This window comes from Caretta caretta, chromosome 2, assembly GCF_965140235.1.
Source record: "Caretta caretta isolate rCarCar2 chromosome 2, rCarCar1.hap1, whole genome shotgun sequence".
Taxonomy (NCBI): domain Eukaryota; kingdom Metazoa; phylum Chordata; order Testudines; family Cheloniidae; genus Caretta; species Caretta caretta.
Window position 1 is genome coordinate 236,358,699 of NC_134207.1, and position 24,070 is coordinate 236,382,768.

The 24,070-nt window shown below is 39.8% G+C and overlaps 1 protein-coding gene across 11 annotated transcripts in view; it reads left to right on the plus strand.

Annotated features, from left to right (window-relative positions):
* Positions 1-24,070, plus strand: part of MYO3A (myosin IIIA) — a 299,867-nt gene that overhangs the window by 172,668 nt on the left and 103,129 nt on the right. For all 11 annotated transcript variants that reach the window (XR_007354926.2, XM_048837824.2, XM_048837826.2 and 8 more), the window contains 4 exons: positions 11,810-11,886; positions 14,741-14,886; positions 15,782-15,847; positions 18,136-18,291. Coding sequence is in view for 10 of the 11 variants with exons in the window: in XM_048837824.2 (XP_048693781.2) it covers positions 11,810-11,886; positions 14,741-14,886; positions 15,782-15,847; positions 18,136-18,291 (445 nt within the window). In the remaining variant the exon portion in view is untranslated. The remainder of the gene's footprint in view (positions 1-11,809; positions 11,887-14,740; positions 14,887-15,781; positions 15,848-18,135; positions 18,292-24,070) is intronic.

The following is a 24,070-nucleotide window of genomic DNA, read 5'->3' on the forward strand; positions in this document are numbered from 1 at the left end:
ACAATAATACCCTTTGTTTGATTTAGAATATAGGAAGCAGAGAGGTTTATGATGGATGCAAGTTAGCATGACTAAACCAGAGACTTATCCTGACTGTGACTCATCAGTGAGAAATTGAGGGGAGATATTTGAAATTGGCATTACTTTGATTAATACGTGAACCTTTCTTCGTAGTAGAATTAGAAGTTGCAGATATCCTTAGCTAGCTCAATTCTAATTTTAAAAATGTAATAAGGTAATGATTTTTTTTCAGAATAAGAAAGTAATCATTCTGTTCTCCAGATATTTGAAACAATCAAAGTAAAGAGCCATGCAAATCTAAACTTTGTTGACACTTCAAAATAGTCTTTTATTACTCTGAATTGTAAATTAATTGTCTTGCAACCTACCTCTAACCTGGTAAAAACATGTTTCTTTATATAGAATGTTGTGTGAGAGACTTTCTTTGGTAATGCATTGTTAGATTTAATCTCTTTTTACCATAGGTGAGATTGAAGACATTTTAGGTAGTATTAAATTAATGTATACATTAACTGGCCTGGCATTTTTTTGTTTGTAGGAAGGGTACATAATAATTTTCCACAGTATGCATCCGATGAAGTGAGCTGAAGCTCACGAAAGCTCATGCTCAAATAAATTGGTTAGTCTCTAAGGTGCCACAAGTACTCCTTTTCTTTTTGCGAATACAGACTAACACGGCTGTTACTCTGAATCCAATAATTCCTTTGACGTTTGTAACTCATTGACACTATACTGCTTCTTGCATTAAAGGCTTGAGCTTTATTAACATTTTTACCAGAAGTAGTAATCTATTAGTATAGTTGTATAAAAGCTAGGGATATATGGATGTGCTAGTTGTCATAGTTTGTTGGGTGATATTCACACCTCTTTTGTATCCAGAAATACAGGCCAAATTTTAAAAATTGAGTGCTTAAAATTAATCCATGTTTAGGCACCTGAAAGGAGTAGACTGACTTTCAATATGCTGATTCCCCTGCCAGTTCCCTTATAATAAGACCAGAATGATAAGATTGGACTAAACAGTTCAGCTTATTCCTCTCCCAATACTATTTAATATGAATAAGGGTAACTACATAAAATGAGGAGGCTAGTTAAATGGAAATGAAAAGGAATAGTCATCAGAGTGAAATGTCTGTAAGCTGCATGGAAACTTTTAAAAACACCACAACAGAGGTGCAAAGTAAATGTATATCCCAAATAATGCACACACACACCATGAGGACCAAAAACAATGCCACCATTTCTAAACAGAGTAAAAGCAGCTGTTAGAGACAAAGTGCATCCTTTAAAAATTGGATGTCAAATCCTACTGAGAAAAATAGAAAGGAGCATAAACTCTAGCAAGTCAAGTGTTAAAGTATAATTAGGCAGGCCAAAAAGAATTTGAAGATCAACTATTAAAAGATACAAAAATATTTTTGCTATTAGTTTTTAAGTACATAAGGAGCAGGAAGCCAGCCAAACAATCAGTGGGGCCACAGGATGATGGAAATGATAAAGGACCACTCAGGGAAGTCACGGCCATCGCAGAGAAGCTAGATGTATTGTTTGCACTGGTCTTCACTATGGAGGATTGAGGGAGACTTCCACACCTGAGCCATTCTTTTTAGGTGACAAATCTGAGGAACTGTCCCAGATTGAGACATCATTAGAGGAGGTTTTGGAACAAATTGATAAACTAAACAGTAATAAGTCACCAGGACCAGAGAGTACTCACCCAAGATTTCTGAAGGAACTCAAATATGAAATTGCAGAACTACTACTGTGGCATGTAACCTATCATTTAAATCAGCCTCTGTACTAGGTGACCGGAGGGTAGCTAAAGTAAAGCCAATTTTTTAAAAAGGCTCCAGAGGCGATCCTGGCAAGTACAGGCCCATAAGCCTAACTTCAGAACCAGACAAATTATTTGAAACTATAGTAAAGAACAGAATTATCAAACAGATAAATAGAATATGGTGGGGAAGAGTCAACATGACTTTTGTAAAGGGAAATCGTGCTTCATCAAGCTATTCAAATTCTTGGAGGGTGACAACAAGCATGTGGACAAGAGTGATCCAGTGGATATAGCGTACTTGGATGTTTAGAAAGCCTTTAACAAGATTCCTCACCAAAGGCTTTTAAGCAAAGTAAACAGTCATGGGATAAGAGGGAAGGGCCTCTCATGGGTTGGTAACTGGTTAAACCAGGGGTGGCAAACTTTTTGGCCCGAGAACCACATCCAGGTATGGAAATTGTAGGGCGGGCTATGAATGCTCACGAAATTGGGGGTGTAGGAGGGGGTGAGGGCTCTAGGGTGGGGCCAGAAATGTGGAGTTCAGGGTATGGGAAGGGGCTCTGGACTGGGGCAGGTGGTTGGGGTGAGGGCTCAAGCTGGGATTACAGGCTCTGGGCTGGGACCAAGGAGCTCAGAGGACAGGAGGGGGGATCAGAGCTAGGGCAGGGGGTTGGGGCACAGGAGGGGGTCAGGAGTGTAGGCTCTGGGCAGCGCTTAACTCAAGCAGCTTCCAGAAGTAGCGGCATGTCCCCCCTCCAGCTCCTACACAGAGGCGTGGCCAGGCATCTGTGTGGCCTACCCCATCCGCAGGCACCATCCCTGCAGCTTCCATTGGCCCCCTGACTGCCCCTATGCATAGAAGTCAGAGGGGGGACATGCCACTGCTTCCGGGAGCCACACAGAGCCATGGCATGGGCAGAGCAGGGCAAGCCCTGGACCCCACACCCCAACAGGATCTCGAGGGCCAGATTAAAACATCTGAAGGGCTGGATGTGGCCCCCGGGCCGTAGTTTGCCTACCCCTGGGTTAAAAGATAGGAAACAAAGGGTAGGAATAAATGGTCAGTTTTCACAGTGCAGAAAGGTAAATAATGGGGTTCCTAAAGGATCTGTACTGGGACCAGTGCTCTTCAACATATCCACAAATGGTCTGGAAAAGGGGGTAAACAGTGAGATGGCAAAGTTTGCAGACAATAGAAAATTATTCAAGATCGTTACATCCAAAGCTGACTGTGAAGAGTTACAAAGGGAACTCACAAAACTGGCTGACTGGGCAACAAAATGGCAAATGAAATTCAAAGTTGATAAATGCAGAGTAATGAACATTGGCAAACATAATCTCAACTATACAGAGTAAATGATGGGGTCTAAGTCAGCTGTTACCACTCAAGAAAGGGATCTTGGAGCAGATTGTGGATAGTTCTCTGAAAACATCTGTTCAATGTGCAGTGGCAATCGAGTAAGCTAAAAATTTTAGGAAAAGGATAGACAATAAGACAGAAAATATAATAATACCACTACATAAATCCATGGCATGACTACACCTTAAGTACTGTATGCAGTTCTGGCACCCCATCTGAAAAAAAGATATAGTAGGATTAGGAAAAGTGCAGAGAAGGGCAACAAAAATGATTAGTGCTATGGAACAACTTCCATGTGAAGAGGGATTTAAAAGATTGGGACTGTTCATTTTAGAAAAGAGATGACTAAGGGGGAGTTATGAAAGAGGTCTATAAAATCATTAATGGCTTGAGGCAAGTGAATAGGTAAAGGGGTAAATAACCTTTTTCTAACACAAGAACTAAGGCTCATCCAATGAAATTAATAGGCAGAAGGTTTAAAACAAGTGTAAGGAAGTACTTCTTCACGCACCTCACAATCAACCTGTGGAACTCATTGCCAGGGGATGTTGTGAAGGCCAAAAGTATAACTGGGTTTAAAAAAGAGTTTGATCATTCATGGAAGATAGATCTGTCAATGGCTATTAGCCAAGATGGCCAGGAACACAACCCCATGCTCTAAGTGTCCTTAAACCTCTGACTGCCAGAAGCTGGGACTGCAAGACAGGAGAGATCACTTGATAATTGTCCTATTCTGTTCATTTTGTCTGAATCATCTGGCATTGGCCACTGTCGGAAGACAGGATACTGGGCTAGATGGGCCAATGGTCTGACCCAGTATGGCCATTGTTATGTTCTTAATAAGGCCAACTCTGAAGTCATTTTTCAGTCCTTGGATAAATCTCCATTAGCCTTAGTAAGGATTTCAGGTTCAGGACCAAAGTCACTTTAGGAAAAGACAATCTGATCATTAATATGTTGTTTCTGATTCGCATGTCTGATTGACACTGAAAATCTATCCAAAAATGACCTCCAGAAGTTTTCCAAACAGTAATAGAAAACATATTATTCTGAAGCCATCTCACCCTATTGCATTCTCAAATTGTATTGTCCTACATTAGCTGTAAATGCTGTCTGAATCATTCTACAAAATGCAATCATTAATTTAAATGATTTCATTTTAAAGTATTCAAAAATAAAAAGAATTATCCCTCTGCCCTCAGCTTATCTTCAGCAGTGAGTCATAGTAAGGCTTAGTATTTGTGTTAGTCATTCTAGCATGCATCCATAATAAAGTTGTCTGCTTCATTGATTCAGATCAAGAACAGGGTATAATTGTGTTGTCATTTCTTCATACCAGATAACATGACATTCATGTGTTACTTTTAAATGACATTTTAATATAGAGGTACTAATAGAAGCCAGTAAAAGCAAAGAACTTCAAAGTTAAAGCTTCCTCAGTAAAGAGCTTGTCAGGCTGCTTTGAATATGAGCCCCATAAAAAAATCTGAATTTTCCAAAGGGGAGAACCCTTTTTATAGACCAGGATCAGACCCTTTTTATAGACCAGTCACAATCATTGAACAAGCTTTTCCTATTAATTCACATTTAGATGCCATGGGGTACCATAAATGTTATATAATGCATAGAGCAGTAATCTAATGTCGTGTACTGTAAATTATGTTAGACAAAATAGGCTGGAAAGTAGCTGGATCTGGCCAGCAAAATAATTCCCCAACATGGGGGAGCTCAGGCACCTGGCAGGGCACAGAGTGGGCATTGTTAGTTCCTGTGCCACTCATCCATTCAGCCCTGGAGCAGGGGACATGAAAGAGCAAGGCCAGGGGCCGGCCACAACATGCTGCACATTAGCTATGCTCACCGGCATATGATCCTTTAGGGATCATGGCCTGCTAGCATAAGGTAGAGCAGCCCCCATAGGTTAGATTGGTCCAGTTTAGATTCATGTCTGAATTTAGCCCAAAGGATTTTCAGTCCGAACTTTGAATAACTTTACTTCTCTGGGCTTATGTAAAAACAATTTGTTGCCTATTAAAACAGAATTACAGAGAGTCATCTAAAATGTCTCTGTCACCTTCAGTACTGTGAAGTAAATCAACACAAGAACTATGCAGCAAAAGCACCTGCGTGCCTCTTTTATGAATGGTTTTAAAATGTGTAAAACTTGTTTAGCTTGTGGTTTTGGTTTTTAGGGTGGGGTTTTTTGTGTTTTTTGTTTTGTTTTTGGTCACTGTCTCTGCTCACCAGGGTGCTTCTGACAGTTCTAGAACTATTTCTGTGGTGGCACATCTGCCTGTATCTTCATTCTGGCCTATACATTTTATGAAACATGCTTTGATCTTTTCCAGTGACATCGATCCAAGCCCTATAATTCCTATCTTCATCCTTTTTAAATACTAGCCTTTCATTTTTGGAGTGATGTGGAGTCATACAACCTGTGTAGGACCTTCCTGCTTTCTGTTTAGGATTTGTACCCTGGAAAGCATGTTCTTCCTGGAAGAGCTTTGTAACTCTGGTTTGCCTATGTTCCATCACTGTTTCTGCCTCTGGCAGTCTGTTCCATACATGAATTAACTTTTATGTAATGAGATTTTTTTTATACCCCTTTCAGGCCGGGTTCTTTCTCAGCTCTTGGTTTTCAGCTGGTTACATTCATAATAGTTTTATGAAACCCTCCTGTGTGTGTTCATTGTTCAAGACTAGCATTCTGGAACTCCTGGGTTCTAATTCTGGCTCTTATGCTGGGTTTGGGGGACCTTGCCTTCTGATGCACCATCAGACAGCTGAAATGTTGCAGCTCTATCATAGATTGTTTTAAAATAAGCATGTATGCTCTCCCTACATCTTTCTTCTCCTACTCCCACATTCCTCATGATCTCTTTTCTCCAGCATCCCTAGATCTAGAATCCTGAACCATAAAACTGTTTTAGGTTTTTCTAAAAAAGAGTCAAAATGCTGCTGCAAAAATCATCTTCCTGGCTCATCATTTCAACTGCATTATGCCTTTCCCTGGTTCCCCCTTCTCCATCACATCAAGCACAAACTACTTTCAAGACTCTTATGACTTAACGCCACCTTCTTGTCATCTTTTACATGATATAAAGCCATCAACCCTGTCATAGGGATGCCAGCCTTTATAGCCAATTAGTAAAACTTCCCAAGAAGCACCTTCACTCTTTCACTCATGCCATCCCTTATGCATGGGAGGAGCTCCGTGCAGAGATCTGCAAAGCAACTATGTTGTTATTCTCCTTTAAATGTCTTCTTAATACCCACCTATGCTGTGATGCTTACAAAACACTTGACAATGGTTATGCAGCTGCTGTGCTCTGCCTGGTGCTTATTATGCTGATAGTAATTGTCTCACTGTCACCTTGTGCTCCCTCCATCTGTTTGATGTATTCCCTTGTCTATTGTCGTATATTTAGATTGTAAGCTCTTTGGTGCAAGGACCGCATTTTTGTTATGTGTACAGTGCCTATCGTAATGTGCCTCCAATCTCTGACTCGGGGCTGGGGGAGCTATCACAGTATATATATATATTTGATGATAATAATTGATTAATAAAGGACTCCGTTGTTGCACTACGATTTGTTTACTTAGTTTAAGTCCAAGATCATAACTGAGTAGCTCTAGTTCTCAGGCATTTCTGCTCTGCTAATGCTTGCAATGTGCAGCTTGTATGATACCTGCCGTCTGAGGGTACTTACACAAAAATATCCACTTTTCACGAGTAAGCCAATGCCTAGAGTTACCAGACACAATAGGTAAGAAACATGTCTGATCTTTTCTGAACACACCCATAATATCTCTTTTTCTTCTCACTAAGTGTAGTGCGTTTCTTTCTATATATGTGTGTGAGAGAGACGGAGAGTCCATGTATTTGCATAACTCGTGCATCTGTTTATCAAACTGTTCATCTTCATAAAAATGGACTTGCAGCATGAACTGAAGATTTGCACTTTTGTATTGTGTGAAAAATGTGTTGGCAGTGGAATTTTTAGGTTTCCTTCAGAAGATATTTAGTCCAGTTTTTTCATTACAGCAGTAGTAAACCCCTAAAATGTTATTGTTAGAAAACATACAAGTTAAAAAGAGCTGGCTGGCTTTATGCTTGATTAGTTGCTGAAGTGCTGGAAGAAATGTTGCCAAGTGTGGCATGACATCCTCTTTCCCCTACACACAGAAAGAGCCCAAAGAAATATCATTTGTCATCAGACTTACACTCTGTAATCTGAAATGCCAGTTTAGTGCCAAGAGCAAAAGGGTATAAAAAAATCAGCCTAAAGAAAATAGTGATGAACAATTCAAATTAAATCAGCTTTTTATGGAAGTTAAAAATAAATAACTAGGATTCGCTTAATTATTACAGTTCAGTGAGAAGAAACTAGACTTAGACTGAGCAGATTTTGCATATTTAACATTTCTTTTATGTTAGCTCCTTATCTATGCAGAAAGATGATTATTTATAAAATCTGACGCTGGAATAATATCAGATCTCAGTTACTGCCTTTTTTGCCTCTAGGTCCAAATCCTGGTCCCTGTGCCAAGCCTGAGTAAAAGAGCTTGGCACAGCAGGGTTCCATGGTGGTTAGCAAAGGGACAGAAACCTCCTCTTGCTCCCTAACCCTAAGGCAACACAGTCGCTATATTGACACTAAAACAGCTTTAGGGTTGTAGTAGCATCTGTGATTGCTTCACACCCTCTCTGCAGTGTGTTTTGCTCAAGGCTTCATGTAGCCATAGATCTATGGGCCAGAGCCTGGCCCCCGGACTCCCTTCTGTAGCAGCAGGGATGAAACCCCTGTGCACCAGATCTCCACAGTGTGCAAAGGATGTAGAGGCCATGTTAAGGCTCCCCACATCCTGCTCACCACTAGGCAAATGGCTCTGCTGCTTATTGGGCCTCTACAGCTATGGAGAAAGGGCAGATTTCACTCTTTATCTCACACAGGAAAATAGAGAGAGAGGCAACTACAAATGTAATGATTTTGAATGTGTTTCTTTTTAAATAACAGGCTGATTTGCCAAACAGGAGCTTTAATGTGGCCTTATTTTTAGTAGCTATGCAAAGTGACTTTTATATGATGGACAAGTATAGTTGTGCTGGGGATCAGAGTTGAGTACATACATTCAGAGTAAAAACCAGATAATCTCCTCTCAAGTGTCTTTCCCTCCACCATAGCATCTGCAAAGTCTCAACCTGAGGATTTGTGCTGGGTAATGGACAGCCTGATTAATCCAACCTATTTCCACTCACTTGCTGATGTGAATTGTTCCCATTATAAGAAAACTGCATGTTTTCTTGTGGATAAAATGAAGTGGATTCAGAACAGGCAATATCTGGAAAGAACAAAAGCTACGTTATCTCTGCTTGTTTTAGCCAGTCTAATTCACTGAAGTTCTGTATGTTTCAGGAGAATTTAAAACCATGACCTGGGCTTTGGATCCATTTTCCTTCATGGTCAGTTAAGGCCATTGGGAGAGTACTGAGTTCGTTGCTGATGGAGATGCTGATGCCTTCACTGAGGGTGGTGAAATGCTAATAGTTGAAAAGAAACACGTGTTCAGCCTCTGTTCAAAGAGCCATCCCCAGACACTGACAGTCTATATCCATTATTGATTTGACCAGTATCTGATATTCCAGTTTGGGTTAAGATTATGGAAATGATTGTGGTGAGAGAACTCTCACAATATCTTGATGCCTCTGACTTCATTTATCCTTATCAGTTGGGGTTCTGTCCTGGGTATGCACACAACGGCACTCATAGAGAAATCCCATGGGGTAGTGTAATTGCACCTGTGCCCTGAGAATGCTCTTGGGGTTACTATCAGGGTTCTGTGCTGTCACCCCTTTTATTCAATGTGTATCTGAGGCCTTTAGGAGAGTTCATGAGGAGAGATGCGCTGAGGATACCCATCTTTATCGCTATGTCTTTTCCAGCCCAGAGCATGTAATTAAGCGTCTTTCTTGGTGTCTAGGCAAGATTGGGCCCTGGATGAAAATGAATTTGGTTGAGGTTCAATCTAGCTGAGCCTCAGGGGATTATGGCTGGTTGAAGGAAGTAACAAGAGGGTCTGTCCCCTTCTGACTGAGGATAAGCATTAATCATTTATTATCAAAGTTCACAGTGTGGGAGTTCTGGTTAAGTTCCATACTACTATTAGACATTGATTATCAGTCACCTGGTCAGATTTGTCCAGCTCTGTCTGTCGAGGAATTTGCAGCCATTGCTCCTGAATGTGGACCTTATTACCATGCCTTTGTCACCTCTAGTCTGGCGGAGAGTGTCCTTTAAATATGTTCAGAAGCTGAAGCAAGTGCAAAATGTGGCAGCCTGCTTGTTAAGTGCACAATCACCAGACATGACACCAACACTTCAGGATCTGCACCTATTGGTTTCTGGGTGGAACTTAAGGTATTGGTTTTGACTTCTAAAGCCCTAAATGGCTTGAGATCTGCCTACCTCATAGATTACCTCTCCCGGCTATGTGATATTGCTTCTGTTGTGATTAGTGGAGGCACTCAGTTTAGAGTTCCCTTCTTTTGTAGACGAGGAAGCTGCTCTTCCAACCCTAATCTTCTATGAGTCTATGAATCTATGACAGGACATACTCCAAGGTCCTGATATAAAATCCATTGTAGTCAACTGGAAGATACTTGACTTCAGTGGACTCTTGATCAGACCCTGTGAAGAGTCTGTGACTTTGCAATTCACTCCCCTTCTCTGGTGTGAAATAGCCTGGATTTGCTGATCTTCAGTTCATGCTGCAAGTCCATTTTTAACAGGCATTTGGGAGGGGGAGATTTTGGGCTGGACACAGCATGTGGAGATTTAGGTTTTGTAAAAATTTCTTGCTAATTAACTGTTACTGTTTTGTTAAGAACATAAGAATGGCCAATGGTCCATCTTGCCCAGTACCTGTCTTTCTACAATGGCCAGTGCCAGGTGCTTCAGAGTGAATGAACAGGGCAGTTATTGAGTGAGTCATCTCCTGGCATCCTTCCCATCTTTTCGCAGTCAGAGTTTTAGGTACACCGAGAGCATGGGATGCATTCCAGACCATCTTGACTAATAGCCATAGATGGACCTATCATCCAGGAACTTGTCTAATTCCTTTTTGAACCCAAATATACTTTTGACCTTTGCAACATACCCTGGCAACAAGTTCCATCAAGTTGACTTGCAGTATGTGAAGAAGTATTTCCTTTTGTTTGTTTTAAACCTGCTGACTATTAATCTCATTGGTTGACCCCCCTGGTTATTGTGTTATGTGAAGGGGTAAATAACCCTTCCTTATTTACTTTCTCCACATCATTCATGATTTTCTCGACCTCTATCATATCCCCCCTAAGTTGTCTCTTTTCTAAGCAAAACAATCCCAGTCTTCTAATCTCTCCTCATATGGAAGTTGTTCCATACCCCTAATCATTTTTGCAGCCCTTCTCTGTACTTTTTTCAGATCTAATATATCTTTTGTGAGAAGGGGTGACCAGAACTGCATGCAGTATTCAAGGTGTAGGCAAACCATGAATTTATATAGTGACATTATGATATTTTCTGATTTATTATCTATCCCTTTCCTCGTGATTTCCAGCATTCTGTTAGCTTTTTGACTGCTGCTGCACATTGAGCAGATGTTTTCAGAGAACTCTTCACATTGACTCCAAGATCTCTTTCTTGAGTGGTAACAGCTAATTTAGACCCCATCATTTTTATAGTTGGGGTTATGTTTTCCAATTTTCAGTAGCTTGCTCTTATCAACTTTGAATTTCATCTGCCATTTTGTTGCCGCGTCACCAAGGGCAACAACCCAGTTTTGTGAGATTCCTTTCTAACTCCTCACAGTCAGTTTTGAGCTTATCTATTTTGAGTAATTTTGTATTATCTGCCAACTTTGCCACCTTGCTGTTTACCTCTTTATCCAGCTCATTTATGAATATGTTGAACAGCACTGGTCCCAGGACAGATCTTTGGGGGACCTGAAATTTACCTCTCTGCACTGTGTAAACTGACTGTTTATTCCTACCCTTTGTTTCCTATCTTTTAACTTGTTACTGATCCATAAAAGGACTTCCCTCTTAACCCACAACTGCTTACTTGTTGTTGTTGTTGTTTCTGTGGTTAGGGTTTACATTTGCAATGATGGTGGGGCAGTTAAGAGCCTGGGATCTATCTTTGATGATATTGATATTGAAATTGAAATAAATAAAATAAATCATGAAGCAAAGATGCACCATTGTCAGTACTGTAGCTCTGAAAGAAATAACATGCATTAAAGGGTGCGGCACATTTTTTAAAAAAGTGCTACTTCTCCAAGTAATACTTGTGGTTTCTTGCTCCTAAAAAGGACATCAAAATACTATAATTAGTCATTAAAATGCAGTCCGATTACTCATAAAAGCCTCATTCAGGGCTAAATGCTGCTCCCATTGAAGTAACTGGAAGTTGAGGATGTTCAACACGTTGCAGAAGGACTGAGACTTTAGTACTCATTTACAGGCAACTGGAAAGATACGATTGAGCTTTTGAAAGGAAAAAGCCTTTTAACATCCCTATTCCCAGGACGAGATGATGATGGCACAGTCCAGATGGAATTTAAATAAAAGTAACCACCACTCTGAATATAGCTTCCCTCTATTCCTTTAGGTGTGTCTGCTCAGCTGACCAGCACTCGTCTCCGTCGGAACACGTCTGTGGGCACCCCTTTTTGGATGGCTCCAGAGGTTAGATTACATTTGAAAACATACATTTTTTCCAGATTGCTTTTGTTTGTCTCTCTGCTTCTCTGTCTCTTCCCTTTTATTTTAGTAGTTTTAGCAAACTGAATGGAAATGTCAATTGTAAAAACTTTTTATCCTGTAGTCTTAAAATGCTGGCATTTTCTTTTAGCTGTTTTACTTTTATACAATGTTGATTCAAATTTATTTAATTGAATACTGTGTGGTTAGAGCAAGAGGAGCTGCATAGATCACTTGTTGAAATGCTTTGGAGGAGAAAGTATGTTTTGAAATCAGTTTCTTTCTAGGGGTAGAGAGAGCCCACGGTTATATTGTGATTTCAATCCTCTCATTTTAAATGACAGTCCAGCAAGACTATTTTTAAAGACAGCGACTGAGAACAGTGTGATCCTGTTGGAATATTGTAGATTTCACAACAGAAGAGAACTAAACAGGAGGTTACTTTCTTGATCTTATGTATTTTATTTGTGTATCTCCCTGCTCAGGAGGCTTTTGATACACCACGTACTTCAGAATCGCCACAGCAACAAAAGATTTCTGTGAATAAGTAAAAATGTATTATACAGTATAGATTTGAAGCTTAGTCGTAACTTTGATTACTTTTTAAATCTAGAGTAAGTATACAAACAAATATTATAAACTCCAATAGGACAAATTCAGTTTGTTAAATAAGCATATGCAGGAATACATTGTTTGCAAGAAAATAAAAATGTTTTATAGTATATGCAATTGCACTATTTATAGGGAAAAAACCTGTACTTTGTTTGTTCAGCTAATTAGCTGAAATGTCCCGACTCATCTGTCATTGTGAATTAGCTGAAATGAATTCAAAAATAAAAGTTTTTAATTAAAATTGGCATTTCTGAATGTACTGCTAATGGTGGCCATATTGCAGAGATATTATCTCTCTGTGAAACGGTCAGAATGGGTGCCCAGAGGGACAGACGCCAAACAAAATTTCTTCTTTGATGCTGGTTTCATAGCAGAGAAAGAACTCTACAGTGCCATTATCCCCCACACAAGGGAGCGGAAACTTCACAAGTTTGACCTTACTGAGTTTCCTCCAAGTTCTTCCCTCTGGTGTAGAATATGGTTTGCTTCCCCTCTACAGAACAAGACTGGGTTTCCATCCTCTTACCCATCAGATCACCTGTCATCTGCATGACTTTTGGCAGTTTTAGGAGGCAAAAGTCATCCACACAGATACCCCTTGCCAGAGCTCTGCCATTCTAAGCATGCTTCCTGCAACAAACATGGCTTCCAGGGATTCTCCTTATTGCAGCTGTCTAGGACCCCTCCTTAAAAAGAGGTTCCAGAGTGCAGAGGGAAAACTGTGTACTTTAATAAACCTTTGGCTTCCACTGCTTTCCCTCATGAATTTCAGGCAGGATAATCTGAAGGAGCCCAATTGGCTTCTGCTCTGTTTCCTCCGACTCTACAGAGCAGGATTCTGTGGAGAGGCTTCCACGGGGTTGGGAGAAGGAGATGAATGCTGTAAAAGGCAGAATTCTGCTCTTCTACGGGTTCAGGCTCTGTGTGCAGATGCAGAGAGAAGCATGGGGCGCTACATGTTGGTTAATATTAAACAAGCTGTTTATAGTGTTTATGCCGTGAAGTTCTTCCGCTGATAAACCTATATGCCCAAGACTGGAATAGTGGGGGCTATATTGTTACAAAATTCTGGGGTAGTCTTAAGTTCTATTGAATGTGAGCAACTTACTTTATATTGTTTTGTCAAATGTACTGTGTATGCATCCGTAGGTGTTATGAAAGTCCCTTTTTTAAAAAAAATCAAATAAATAGATGCAAGAAAGAGGGAAGCTGCTTTAGACCCTCTCTCACTAGACTGCCATCTCATCAGAGACAGAAAGTGTGTCTTTTTTCTGCAGTACTGAAACTGGGGGAAGTAAAGCCTGAACTAAGACATAGATGAGGTATGCCCATTCTTAGGAGCTCAGCTCCTGGTGTCACTTCAGCTTTCATTTAAAAAAAAATAGGAAATTTCTGGCCCGCTCAGATATGAAGAAAACCAGTGCACTATTTGCCTGAGTCTGCAGACAGTCTGAAACAAGAGTTCTGAGAGGTCTGACCTGCCACTGTCTTCTCAGTGGGATGTAAACTCCAAAATCCATTGCTTTGGGTGGCTCTGCCAGCATCACCTGAGCAGAGTACTCTGTGCACAACAAGGAGAGAATAGTCCAGTGGACCCAGTCCACCCACCAACCCACTCAAGCAGGTATTCCAGCAACCGGAGTATAGGTTCTGAGGGAATCTCGCTGCCCTTGGCTCTGTGAGGGGAAGAGGGGACTCTGGCTGTCATCTCTGCTGCTCCAGAGGGAAATCCTGCAGCCAGTCCTGCAAAGACTGCAACAGAAAAGGCTGCATACTACTGCATCTATGTCTCTAGTGGGGAGGAGGCCCCTGTCACTGTCATTCCACGTGGGGATGGTGGGGCCAAAAGGCAGAGCCACATTGGACTCCATGTTATGGTTTGCTGGTACTCCCGTAATATTCAGGCACCAATGTGGTATGGTGTATACATAGGTAGCTAGGAGCTCTCCCCAACTCCTACAGCAGAATTGAGAAGCAGGGGTAGGATGTAATCATCAGTTTGCTCTCTCTGATTTCCGCACTGCTTTTCTGCAATATGACAGGCACCAGCAGGAGACTTGAATATGCTAAATGTAATTTAAATGCTTACTTTTCAATAGATTTCTAGTTTATCGCAGTGAGTTTCTCACCATCTGGCTGTTCAAATTGCTGTGCTTTTCATTCTGGATACTTATCAAAATTTTCATAAATGAACAATATGAACCTAAAAGCTGTATTCCTCTCACAGGTAATTGCATGTGAGCAGCAGCTGGACAGCTCCTATGATGCCAGATGTGATGCATGGTCATTGGGTATCACTGCCATAGAGCTAGGAGATGGAGATCCACCTCTTGCTGACTTGCATCCTATGAGAGCACTTTTCAAAATACCAAGGTAATGTCTTCATACCCTTATTTCTCATGGTATTAGTCTAATCCCCACCACTTTCTCGTACTCCCTCCTACCAAACTTGGGCACTTTTATATCTAATAACTGAATATTAAGGACTAATTCTGCCCAGGGAGCAGTGCAGAAGCACGCTGTCCCACAACCAGCCCTGCACTCTGCCTCAAGCATATACAAGTATTGCCTAGTGGATATAGCACTGTTTTGAAAAACAGCCTCATTGTTCTGTGATTTCATTTTGCATTACTTGGTATGTCAAGTGGAAAATGTCCACTTTATTTCGAAGGAAAAAGACTAATTCAAAACGTTTTGAGCCAAATTTAAACCTACAGTAAGCAGATGCAATTCAATGGACGGCAAAGCAACGGTACCCATTTATACCAGGTCTGAATGTAATCCTTTTGCTGTTATTTGGTGCCTTAGTGAATCACAAATAGATAATAAGAGTGTTCATTAATTTTGATACTTTGTTAATGAGCTGGTTAATGCAATGAAGCCTTTTTGTGAAATTTAAGATAGAATTCCTTAAAGAACTCCTGATTTTAAAAGAAAAAATCAATTGCCACATGCTTTGAAAGAAAGAACAGTCCTGTCACGAAATACAAATAGTGAATAATAGGTCATTAGGTTCATTTGCTTTTATTGATATGCTTGAAAAATGACAGCAATTCTTGGTTATATTTGGTAGATTTTCTTGATGCTTTGTTAGTTTGTAAAGTAGGAGGTTAATGAAGTATTATATTGTCTACACAATGCTCCTTTAGCCAGTGGAAATCAATATTTTTTTCAATAGCCCTCCTAAAACTCATTACTCAGCCTGCCTTCTTATGTTGTTTTTGTCAAGTGTGTACATATTAACTTATAGTAATACTGACCTTCACAGAAATCCACCTCCAACATTACGCCAACCGGAGCTGTGGTCAGCTGAATTCAATGATTTTATTAACAAGTGAGTAAGAACTGAGACCATTAATTGAGGGCCTTTTGACCAAATAAGATGTGTACATAAGATGTGTGCATAAATGTAGTTGAAATATTACATCTTTGTATTCTGTCTGGAAATCTGTCATGACAAAATATTTCACCCTTGTTCCCCCACATTATTTATTATAGTAAAGTTGCTTTGTATAAATTCCTCTTTTTATTTGTAAATATAAGCAATATGGTTTTATATTAAGCTTCCTGCAAACTCAGGCTTCAGGTGACAATTCCAGTATCAGTCTGACTACTGTTTCTAAAATACATCATTAACATGAATCAGGGTGAATTTGGTTCTATAGGATTTCCAGTGTATATTGTTACATCGGTTCTATAGGATTTCCAGTGTATATTGTTCATTGTTTGAGACCATAAGCTATTCCCATCACCTGTGGAATGCTTTCTGGCTAATGTTGGTTCCTCAGTTACACCCCTGAAATCATACTCAGTGGAACTGTACAAGTTTAACTGTACAAGTATAACTGAGAACAGACAGAATTTGGCCCTGGTGTTATAAAATGGCTTGGTATGATGGTTTAATCTGATGGATGGAGAGTAGAGCTAGTTGGGAAATTTTTGACAGTTTTTCTTTGGAAAATGCTGATTCCACAAACTTTTCAGAGATGAAACTTTAACTGGGGTCTCTCACGCCCCAGGTGAGTGCCCTAACCACCCAGCTATTGGCTATTCTGGTGTTGTGTGTGTGCTCTGTCGCTCTCTTCCCCTTCCCCCACTTCCCCTTTGTTTTTCATGAAACATTTTTAAAGGTCTCAGATTTGTCACGATGCAGAGTGGGAAATTTTTTAAATCTCAACAATTTTTCACAGAATGGGAAAACCATTTCCTGCCCAGCTCTGATGGAGCAGGATCTGAACTTATGTAGCTACCGAGCAAGGAATGCCTATCCTGGGCGTTATATAGCCTGGGCGTTATGTGGCCTCTTAATTAGCCAGATCACTATGCTATATTAACACACTTTTTATTAAGCAAATTTCTGTTAAAAATAAATAAATAATAAAAGGATTATGAAGAACAGATTGGCACAGTTCATATGATGTCAACAGAGCTTCACCAGTTTTCACCAGCGAGGATCTACCTCGTAAATGTAAACCTTTCTTATGACTTTGTCATTGATGTGTACAAAATAATGATCTGTAAATTTCTTTTAAGCTTCCTCTCCTCCCACCCTCTCATCAATACAGGTGCAAATTGACGTAGTGGTTTGGGGTATATCCTGAAGTAACTGGGCTCAGACCACAAACTTATTTCACATAGGCCACCAAAGAGTGATGCAGTAATAAATTATCATCTACAAAAGGCCTGGGGTGAAATCCTGGCCCCACTGAAATCAATGGGTGACTTGATCAATGGGGCCAGGATTTTGAAGCAGTGATGTAGGTGTGAAAGGTCCTGTGACCCTTATCTATAATAATAGTTTTAAATATGGTTTCAAGATTTCTGGGTTTGTCCCAGAAATGGACAGTTGCCTACAATTTTAAAGTAAAATATTTCTCAAAGTTCTAGTGACCCTGAAAAGGAATCCATTAAGGGCTAAGCCCTTTGACCTATGACAGTCTCCCATGGGGGCATAGCCGTGTAACTCTGCTGTGCAGGGAGTAGCCCCTCTAGCTCTGTGGCCTTTTGCAGGGGACAGTGGCTGATGGCTCTGCATAGCAGCAGATCCATTGATCCCATTCCCATTTCTCTTCCAGCTGGCCCTACCTCCTAGCCTTGCTACATAAGGATATGCAGGGAGCATATCTAGAATGGGACTGTGAGACTTCACAAATCATTCCCACTTCTCCAATTTTCAAGCATAGGCACCTAAACATTACATCTTTAACCTGTATTTGGACATTTGAGTCAGCACTAGGGGTGGGCCCAAGCTCACATCTGAGATCCAAACGTTCCTAAAAATCACATGCTTTTTTTTTTAACCAGCATATACATTCTCAGTTTACGTACCTAGTGTCAATTTGAGTGTCCTATTGAGAAGCCGCAATGGTTTTCTGTTTTTCCAGCAGTTTCTTTAAGCTGCCTGATATTTCTGGTTTAAAATACAGCGAATTAACATCTTTTAATCCCAAATTCTATCAAAACTTCTGTATGTCTGTTTATGGCTGGTGTGATTAAGATGTGCATACTTTAATGAGACAGTCCTGTAGGTATGTGACTTAAGCATGAATGAATTCAAAATTACTTTACTGCTTAACAGTGTACAGCTCTGTGAATGATCACCTGCTTTTTCTGCCAGTGCAGGTGCTTGACTAAAGATTACGAGAAGCGCCCGACAATATCCGATCTTTTGCAGCATAACTTCATTAAGCAAATTGAGGGCAAGGAGAAAGCATTACAGAAGCAGCTTATGGAATTTATTGATGTTCATCAACAAATGGGAGTCACTGAAAAGGCAAGGTACCTGAATTATTTCCTTTTCTCCATGGAGTAAGAGAGTAATTTGGAGGCCGTTGAAACTTTTACCATTTAAAATCAGTTAACACTGAGGGTCCAATTCTGCAACATTCAGGGAATGTCTACACTGCTGTTGGGGAGAGGGGGTCAATTACAGCACAGATAGTCATATCTGAGGTAGCTTTAATCAAGCTAGCTCACTGATAGCAGTGAAGCGTTAGCATGGGCTAGCTGCCTGAGTAATTACACAGGGTCCCAAGCAGGCTTGTGCAGTCCTCACTAAAGCCCATGCTGCCATAGTTTCTCTGCTATTGGTATCCAAGCTAGTTAGAGTAAAGCTAGCTTGGGTATGTCTACATGTGCTGGAAACACCGCCCTTCCCCCCATTACAATGTAGACATACCCTCTTTCACACTGAGCACTTACACTGTAATTAATAGGGTTGCTTGTGGAGTCAGGTACTACTTAACTTGAGTAAGAATGGTAGAATCAGGCCTTTAACTTGCAGATAAAAAAATATTTTATTGCTAAAAAGACTCTTTTCTGTCTTACTGAGCAGGATATTTTTTTTCTTCTAATGGCATTTACTAATATAAATTCTGCACCATCGAACACCAAGATCTTACTGCTTTTATATAAAATGCTGAAAATGGTTTCGCTCAGTGTTGCAATTTTTTTAAACAACAACTTCAGCAAAGTAATGTACTGGATGTGAAATGCACTATAGGATTAGTATTGATGTATTTCTCTTGCTTTTCTCCTGTGCTTCAAGGTAAGGGATAATAGATTTTTTTTTAATGGAACAGGAAATCTAAAAGACTTTTTTGACATTGTCAATTCATAGTGTCACATTTTCCCCATTTGAGCTGCACAGAGAAATCTTATTAAAATCTGCCACATTTCCTCCTATTTATATTTACACAAACTTAATATATATTGCTGTTTTCAGTTCAGATCTTGGGAAATGTTTTGCTTTGCCATTTACCTTTCAAAGATGATGATGATAAATATATTTCTAAAGCATTTCCAATCTTTTAAGTGTTCTTAGACTAATGCTGTCTAAAAATTATCTGGAAATGTGTGTGGATGATTAGTTGTTTCTCTCTTCTGGCTTTTCAGTAAAAAAAACAAAAAAAACAATTGCAGTTGGTCCACATTTCAACTATATGCCAGATTGAAACAATCTGAATGCCACAGATCTGCCATCTACTCTGATAACCAGGAGAGATTTGGAATCGAAATAAATTAACTCTGTGTCAGTACATACCATTAAAATTGAATGAAAACAGCCCAGCTGAGAGAGAGCTAATTTTAAAGAATGTATTAATTTACAAAATCCAGTGTAAAATAAGTAATAATACCTGGTAAAATTGCCTAAGTCAGTGTTTCCCAAACTTGGGACACCGCTTGTTCAGGGAAAGCCCCTGGCAGGCCAGGCCGGTTTGTTTACCTGCCGTGTCGGCAGGTTCGGCTGATCGCGGCTCCCGCTGGCCGCAGTTCGCTATGCTCAGCTAATGGGAGCTGCAGGAAGCTGCACGGGCTGAGGTATGTGCCGGCCGCCCTTCCCGCAGCCTGCATTGGCCTGGAGCGACGAACCATGGCCAGTGGGAGCCGCGATCAGCTGAACCTGCGGACACGGCAGGTAAACAAACCAACCCGGTCCGCCAGGGGCTTTCCCTGAACAAGCGGTGTCCCAAGTTTGGGAAACATTGACCTAAGTGATTTAGGAGTCTGTGTCCCATTGACTTTCAATGATCATTAAGTTACTTAGTCATTTAGATGCTTTTGAAAATTTTATCCATCATGTATAACTCACCAGAAGTTTCCTTACTGTATAAGAAAAATACACCACTTTTTCAATTTTGTAATTCTTTAATTAGTAGCAAATGAATTTTCAAAGTAACCTAGAAATCCACATGCTGCAAAATACTACATGAAGCACTTTATAAGGCCCTTCTTCTCCAGTCTGCTGACATGAAGAAAATGACTTTGCCTTCCCTATCTTGCTCTTATGTATAGTAATTGAGCTGTCAAGTGATTTAAAAAAATTAATCGCGCTGTTAAACCATAATAAAATACCATTTTTTAAAATATTTTGGATGTTTTCTACATTTTCAAATACACTGATTTCAATTACAACACAGAATACAAAGTCTACAGTGCTCACTTTATATTTATTTTTGATTACAAATATTTGCACTCTAAAAAAACAAAAGAAATAGTATTTTTCAGTTCATCTAATGCAAGTACTGTAGTGCAATCTCTTTATCATGAAAGTTGAACTTACAAAAGGAGAATTAAGTACAAAAAAAGGGCATTCAAAAATAAAACAATGTCAAATTTTAGAGCCTGCAAGTCCACTCAGTCCTATTTCTTGTTCAGCCAATCATTCAGACAAGCAAGTTTGTTTACATTTGCAGGAAATATTGCTGCCCACTTCTTGTTCACAATGTCATCTGAAAGTGAGAACAGATATTCTCATGGCACCGTTGTAGCAAGCGTCGCAAGATATTTACATGCCAGATGCATTAAAGATTCATGTGTCCCTTCATGCTTTAACCAACATTCCAGGGGACATGCATCCATGCTGATGACAGGTTCTGCTCGATAACCATCCAAAGCAGTGCAAACCATCACATGTTCATTTTCATTATCTGAGTCAGATGCCACCAGCAGAAGGATGATTTTCTTTTTTGGTGGTTCAAGTTCTGTAGTTTCCACATCGGAGTGTTGCTCCTTTAACACTTCTGAAAGCATGCTCCACAGCTCATCCCTCTCAGATTTTGGAAAGCACTTTAGATTCTTAAATCTTGGGTCCAGGGATGTAGCTATCTTTAGAAATCTCACACTGGTCAAATCTGTAGTGAAGGTGTTCTTAAAATGCACAACATGTGCTGGGTCATCATCCAAGACTGCTATAACATGAAATATATGGCAGAATGCAGGCAAAATAGAGCAGGGGACATACAATTCTCCCTCAAGGAGTTCAGTCACAAATTTAATTAGCACATTATTTTTTAATGAGCATCATCAGCATAGAAGCATGTCCTCTGGAATGGTGGCTGAAGCATGAAGGGACGTACGAATGTTTAGCATATCTGTCACGTAAACACCTTGCGAAGACAGCTACAAAAGTGCCATGCAAATGCCTGTTCTCACTTTTGGGTGACGTAAATAAGAAGAGGGCAGCAGCATTTCCTGTAAATGTAAATAACTTGTTTGTCTTAGCGATTGGCTAAACAAGAAGCAGGACCGAGTGGATTTGTAGGCTCTGAAGTTTTACATTGCTTTGTTTTTTTAGTGCAGTTATGTAACAAAAAAAATCTACATTTGTAAGTTGCACTTTCACAATAAAGAGATTGCGCTTCAGTACTTGTATGAGGTGAATTAAAATATACTATTTCTTTTGTTTATCATTTTTCCAGTGCAAATATTTACAAAATAATATACACTTTGATTTCAGTTACAACACAGAATACAATATATATGAAAATGTAGAAAAACATCCAAAATATTTAATTTCAATTGGTATTCTATTGTTTAACAGATCTAATGGTAATCAAATGACACAATGACAGGATATTCCATTGGAGCATTCTCTGGCAGGGTTAGCTTGTCTCTTGTTGACTGATTGGCTCTGTGTATGAGCCAACCCATGAGGAATTGTTTTGATGGGTAAGGAGGCTGCCTATGCTTTTGTAATTGATTAAATTCAGTTTCGTCTTATATTTTTCACAAAACAGTACATAGTATTTTTCTCAGCTCTTTTTATGGTTTGGTCTACACACACATTTGAGCTTGTTTAACTAAAGGGGTGATTTTAAATTGATTTAGTTTGACTTTGTGTGGAGGCCCCATTATTTCAGGTTAGTGATTTAAACAATATAAATCAGGTTGAAACTGAAATTAGTATCCCCCTGGGGTTTACATAACTTTAACTGAATCATTTTTAAACTGATTTAAATTAAACTGGTGCAAGTCCAGTGTGTGAAGAAGACTTATGTCTACAAGCATGAATCGAATTCAGCACTTACTGCACTTATTATTACTTCAGCTCTGGTTTACCATTTTGCCCTTTCATATTTAATATTTGCTGGAGGATTGCCTTCCTGTAGGAGTACACATATCATAAGATTACCTTTCTATTAAATGTATTGAAAATTCCCCATTTTAACATCTGCTATTAGTGCTGTACAAGCAATAAAAGCAGTGATTGCTTTCCAATAATTTGAACTGTAACAAATGATGATAATAATTTCAGGTATGTCACTAGAAGAAATTAGAATTCCAAGATATTAAATAAAGTTAATGTAGGGCAGTGTTTAGTATCTTCTCATTGCCCTGTAACAAGATTGTGTAGGCCTCGTTTTAATTCCACAATTTGTGCCTCTTAGTTAACATCTTCAGTGCCTTAGCTCATAGGTCCCCACCCTGTAATCAGATCCATGTCTACTGACTTTTGACCTGAGGATCCTAAATGGTATCAATGGAATTCCACATGAGTGCGAGGTCCACCACATGTATCAGTTTGCAAGATCAAGGTAATAGATTTTCATTCAATGAACAGTGTGTGTACACATATCATACAAACTAAAAAAAAAAAAAAATAATGTGGTTACCATAGAGTTTGAGGTTGAAATTATCTTTCAATGGAATCCAGCTAATTTACCTCCACCCCCACCAAATATTACCCTTTCTTTACAAAAATTGTGCATTTTCAATCAAAACATTAAGTCTGGACATTAACAGTTAAAGTATTCAGCCACCTCTCCCTGCCAGGTGTTATAGCCCTTCATCACTCAGGATCATCCCACCAGATTTACACCCCGCACCCAAACTTTACTAGGCCTGTAATGGAAATTGTTCTGTAATGGGAACTTGTTGGATGCATGCGGTTGATTTTATATATTGTCTGCTAAACATGTAGTAAAGATTTCAAAAGGAATGTAGTGCCAGGTTATACTAAGTAACATCACATTCCTATAAGTTTTCTCATAAAACCAGCTCCTGAGATCCAGTCTTTTTGCCCCTGGGTCTGTTCAAGAAAGGTGACATGGTCTCCTGGCATAATGTGGAGCAGCGTCTGACCACCGGGGGATGTCCTAGCATTCAGGAATCACTGAGGAATGGTGACACCTCAATGCCTCTTTTCTCTGAACATTCCCCTTATGCCAGTGGCTGACGGGGTTGGTATAAGAGTTGTTACAGTGGCTTTATGCCACTGGAGTATTCTACCTCCTGTTGCTCTTTAAGATGGAGCAGCACAAAGCAATAAAAGTGTGGCAGAGACCAGGCTCATTGTGTGTTGTGTTAATGGAGCAGGGGAGTATTTATGTGGCTGAGATTGGAATGACTAATCTGATTGTATGGAGTTGGGTATATGTAGGTGTATTCTAAATGAGGCTTGGCAAGCTTGTATTTTTAGCAATATTAACTATATTGTGTACTATCTAGTAAGTGTATTTTGAGGGCTGCAAGTATCATATGATATGTTAGTGTTAGAGGGCTCAGTTCAAAGCCCACTGCAGTCTCTAGGAGTCTTTCTATTGATTTTGCTAAGCTTTGGATCAGGTCAGTAGCATATTGCGGAATACAGGTTTTATCAGGATAAAATTGGGTTGTCCCCATTACTTGCAAGTTGTGAAGCCATGAGTATGTTTTGCAGATTATCCCAACGAAGTGCCAATTACACCTTTACATCATACCTCCCCATCATGGAAAGCGCACGTTTCTAGCCCTGAGATGCTGCAAGATACCTTGCCTTAAAGTCATGACATTTTTA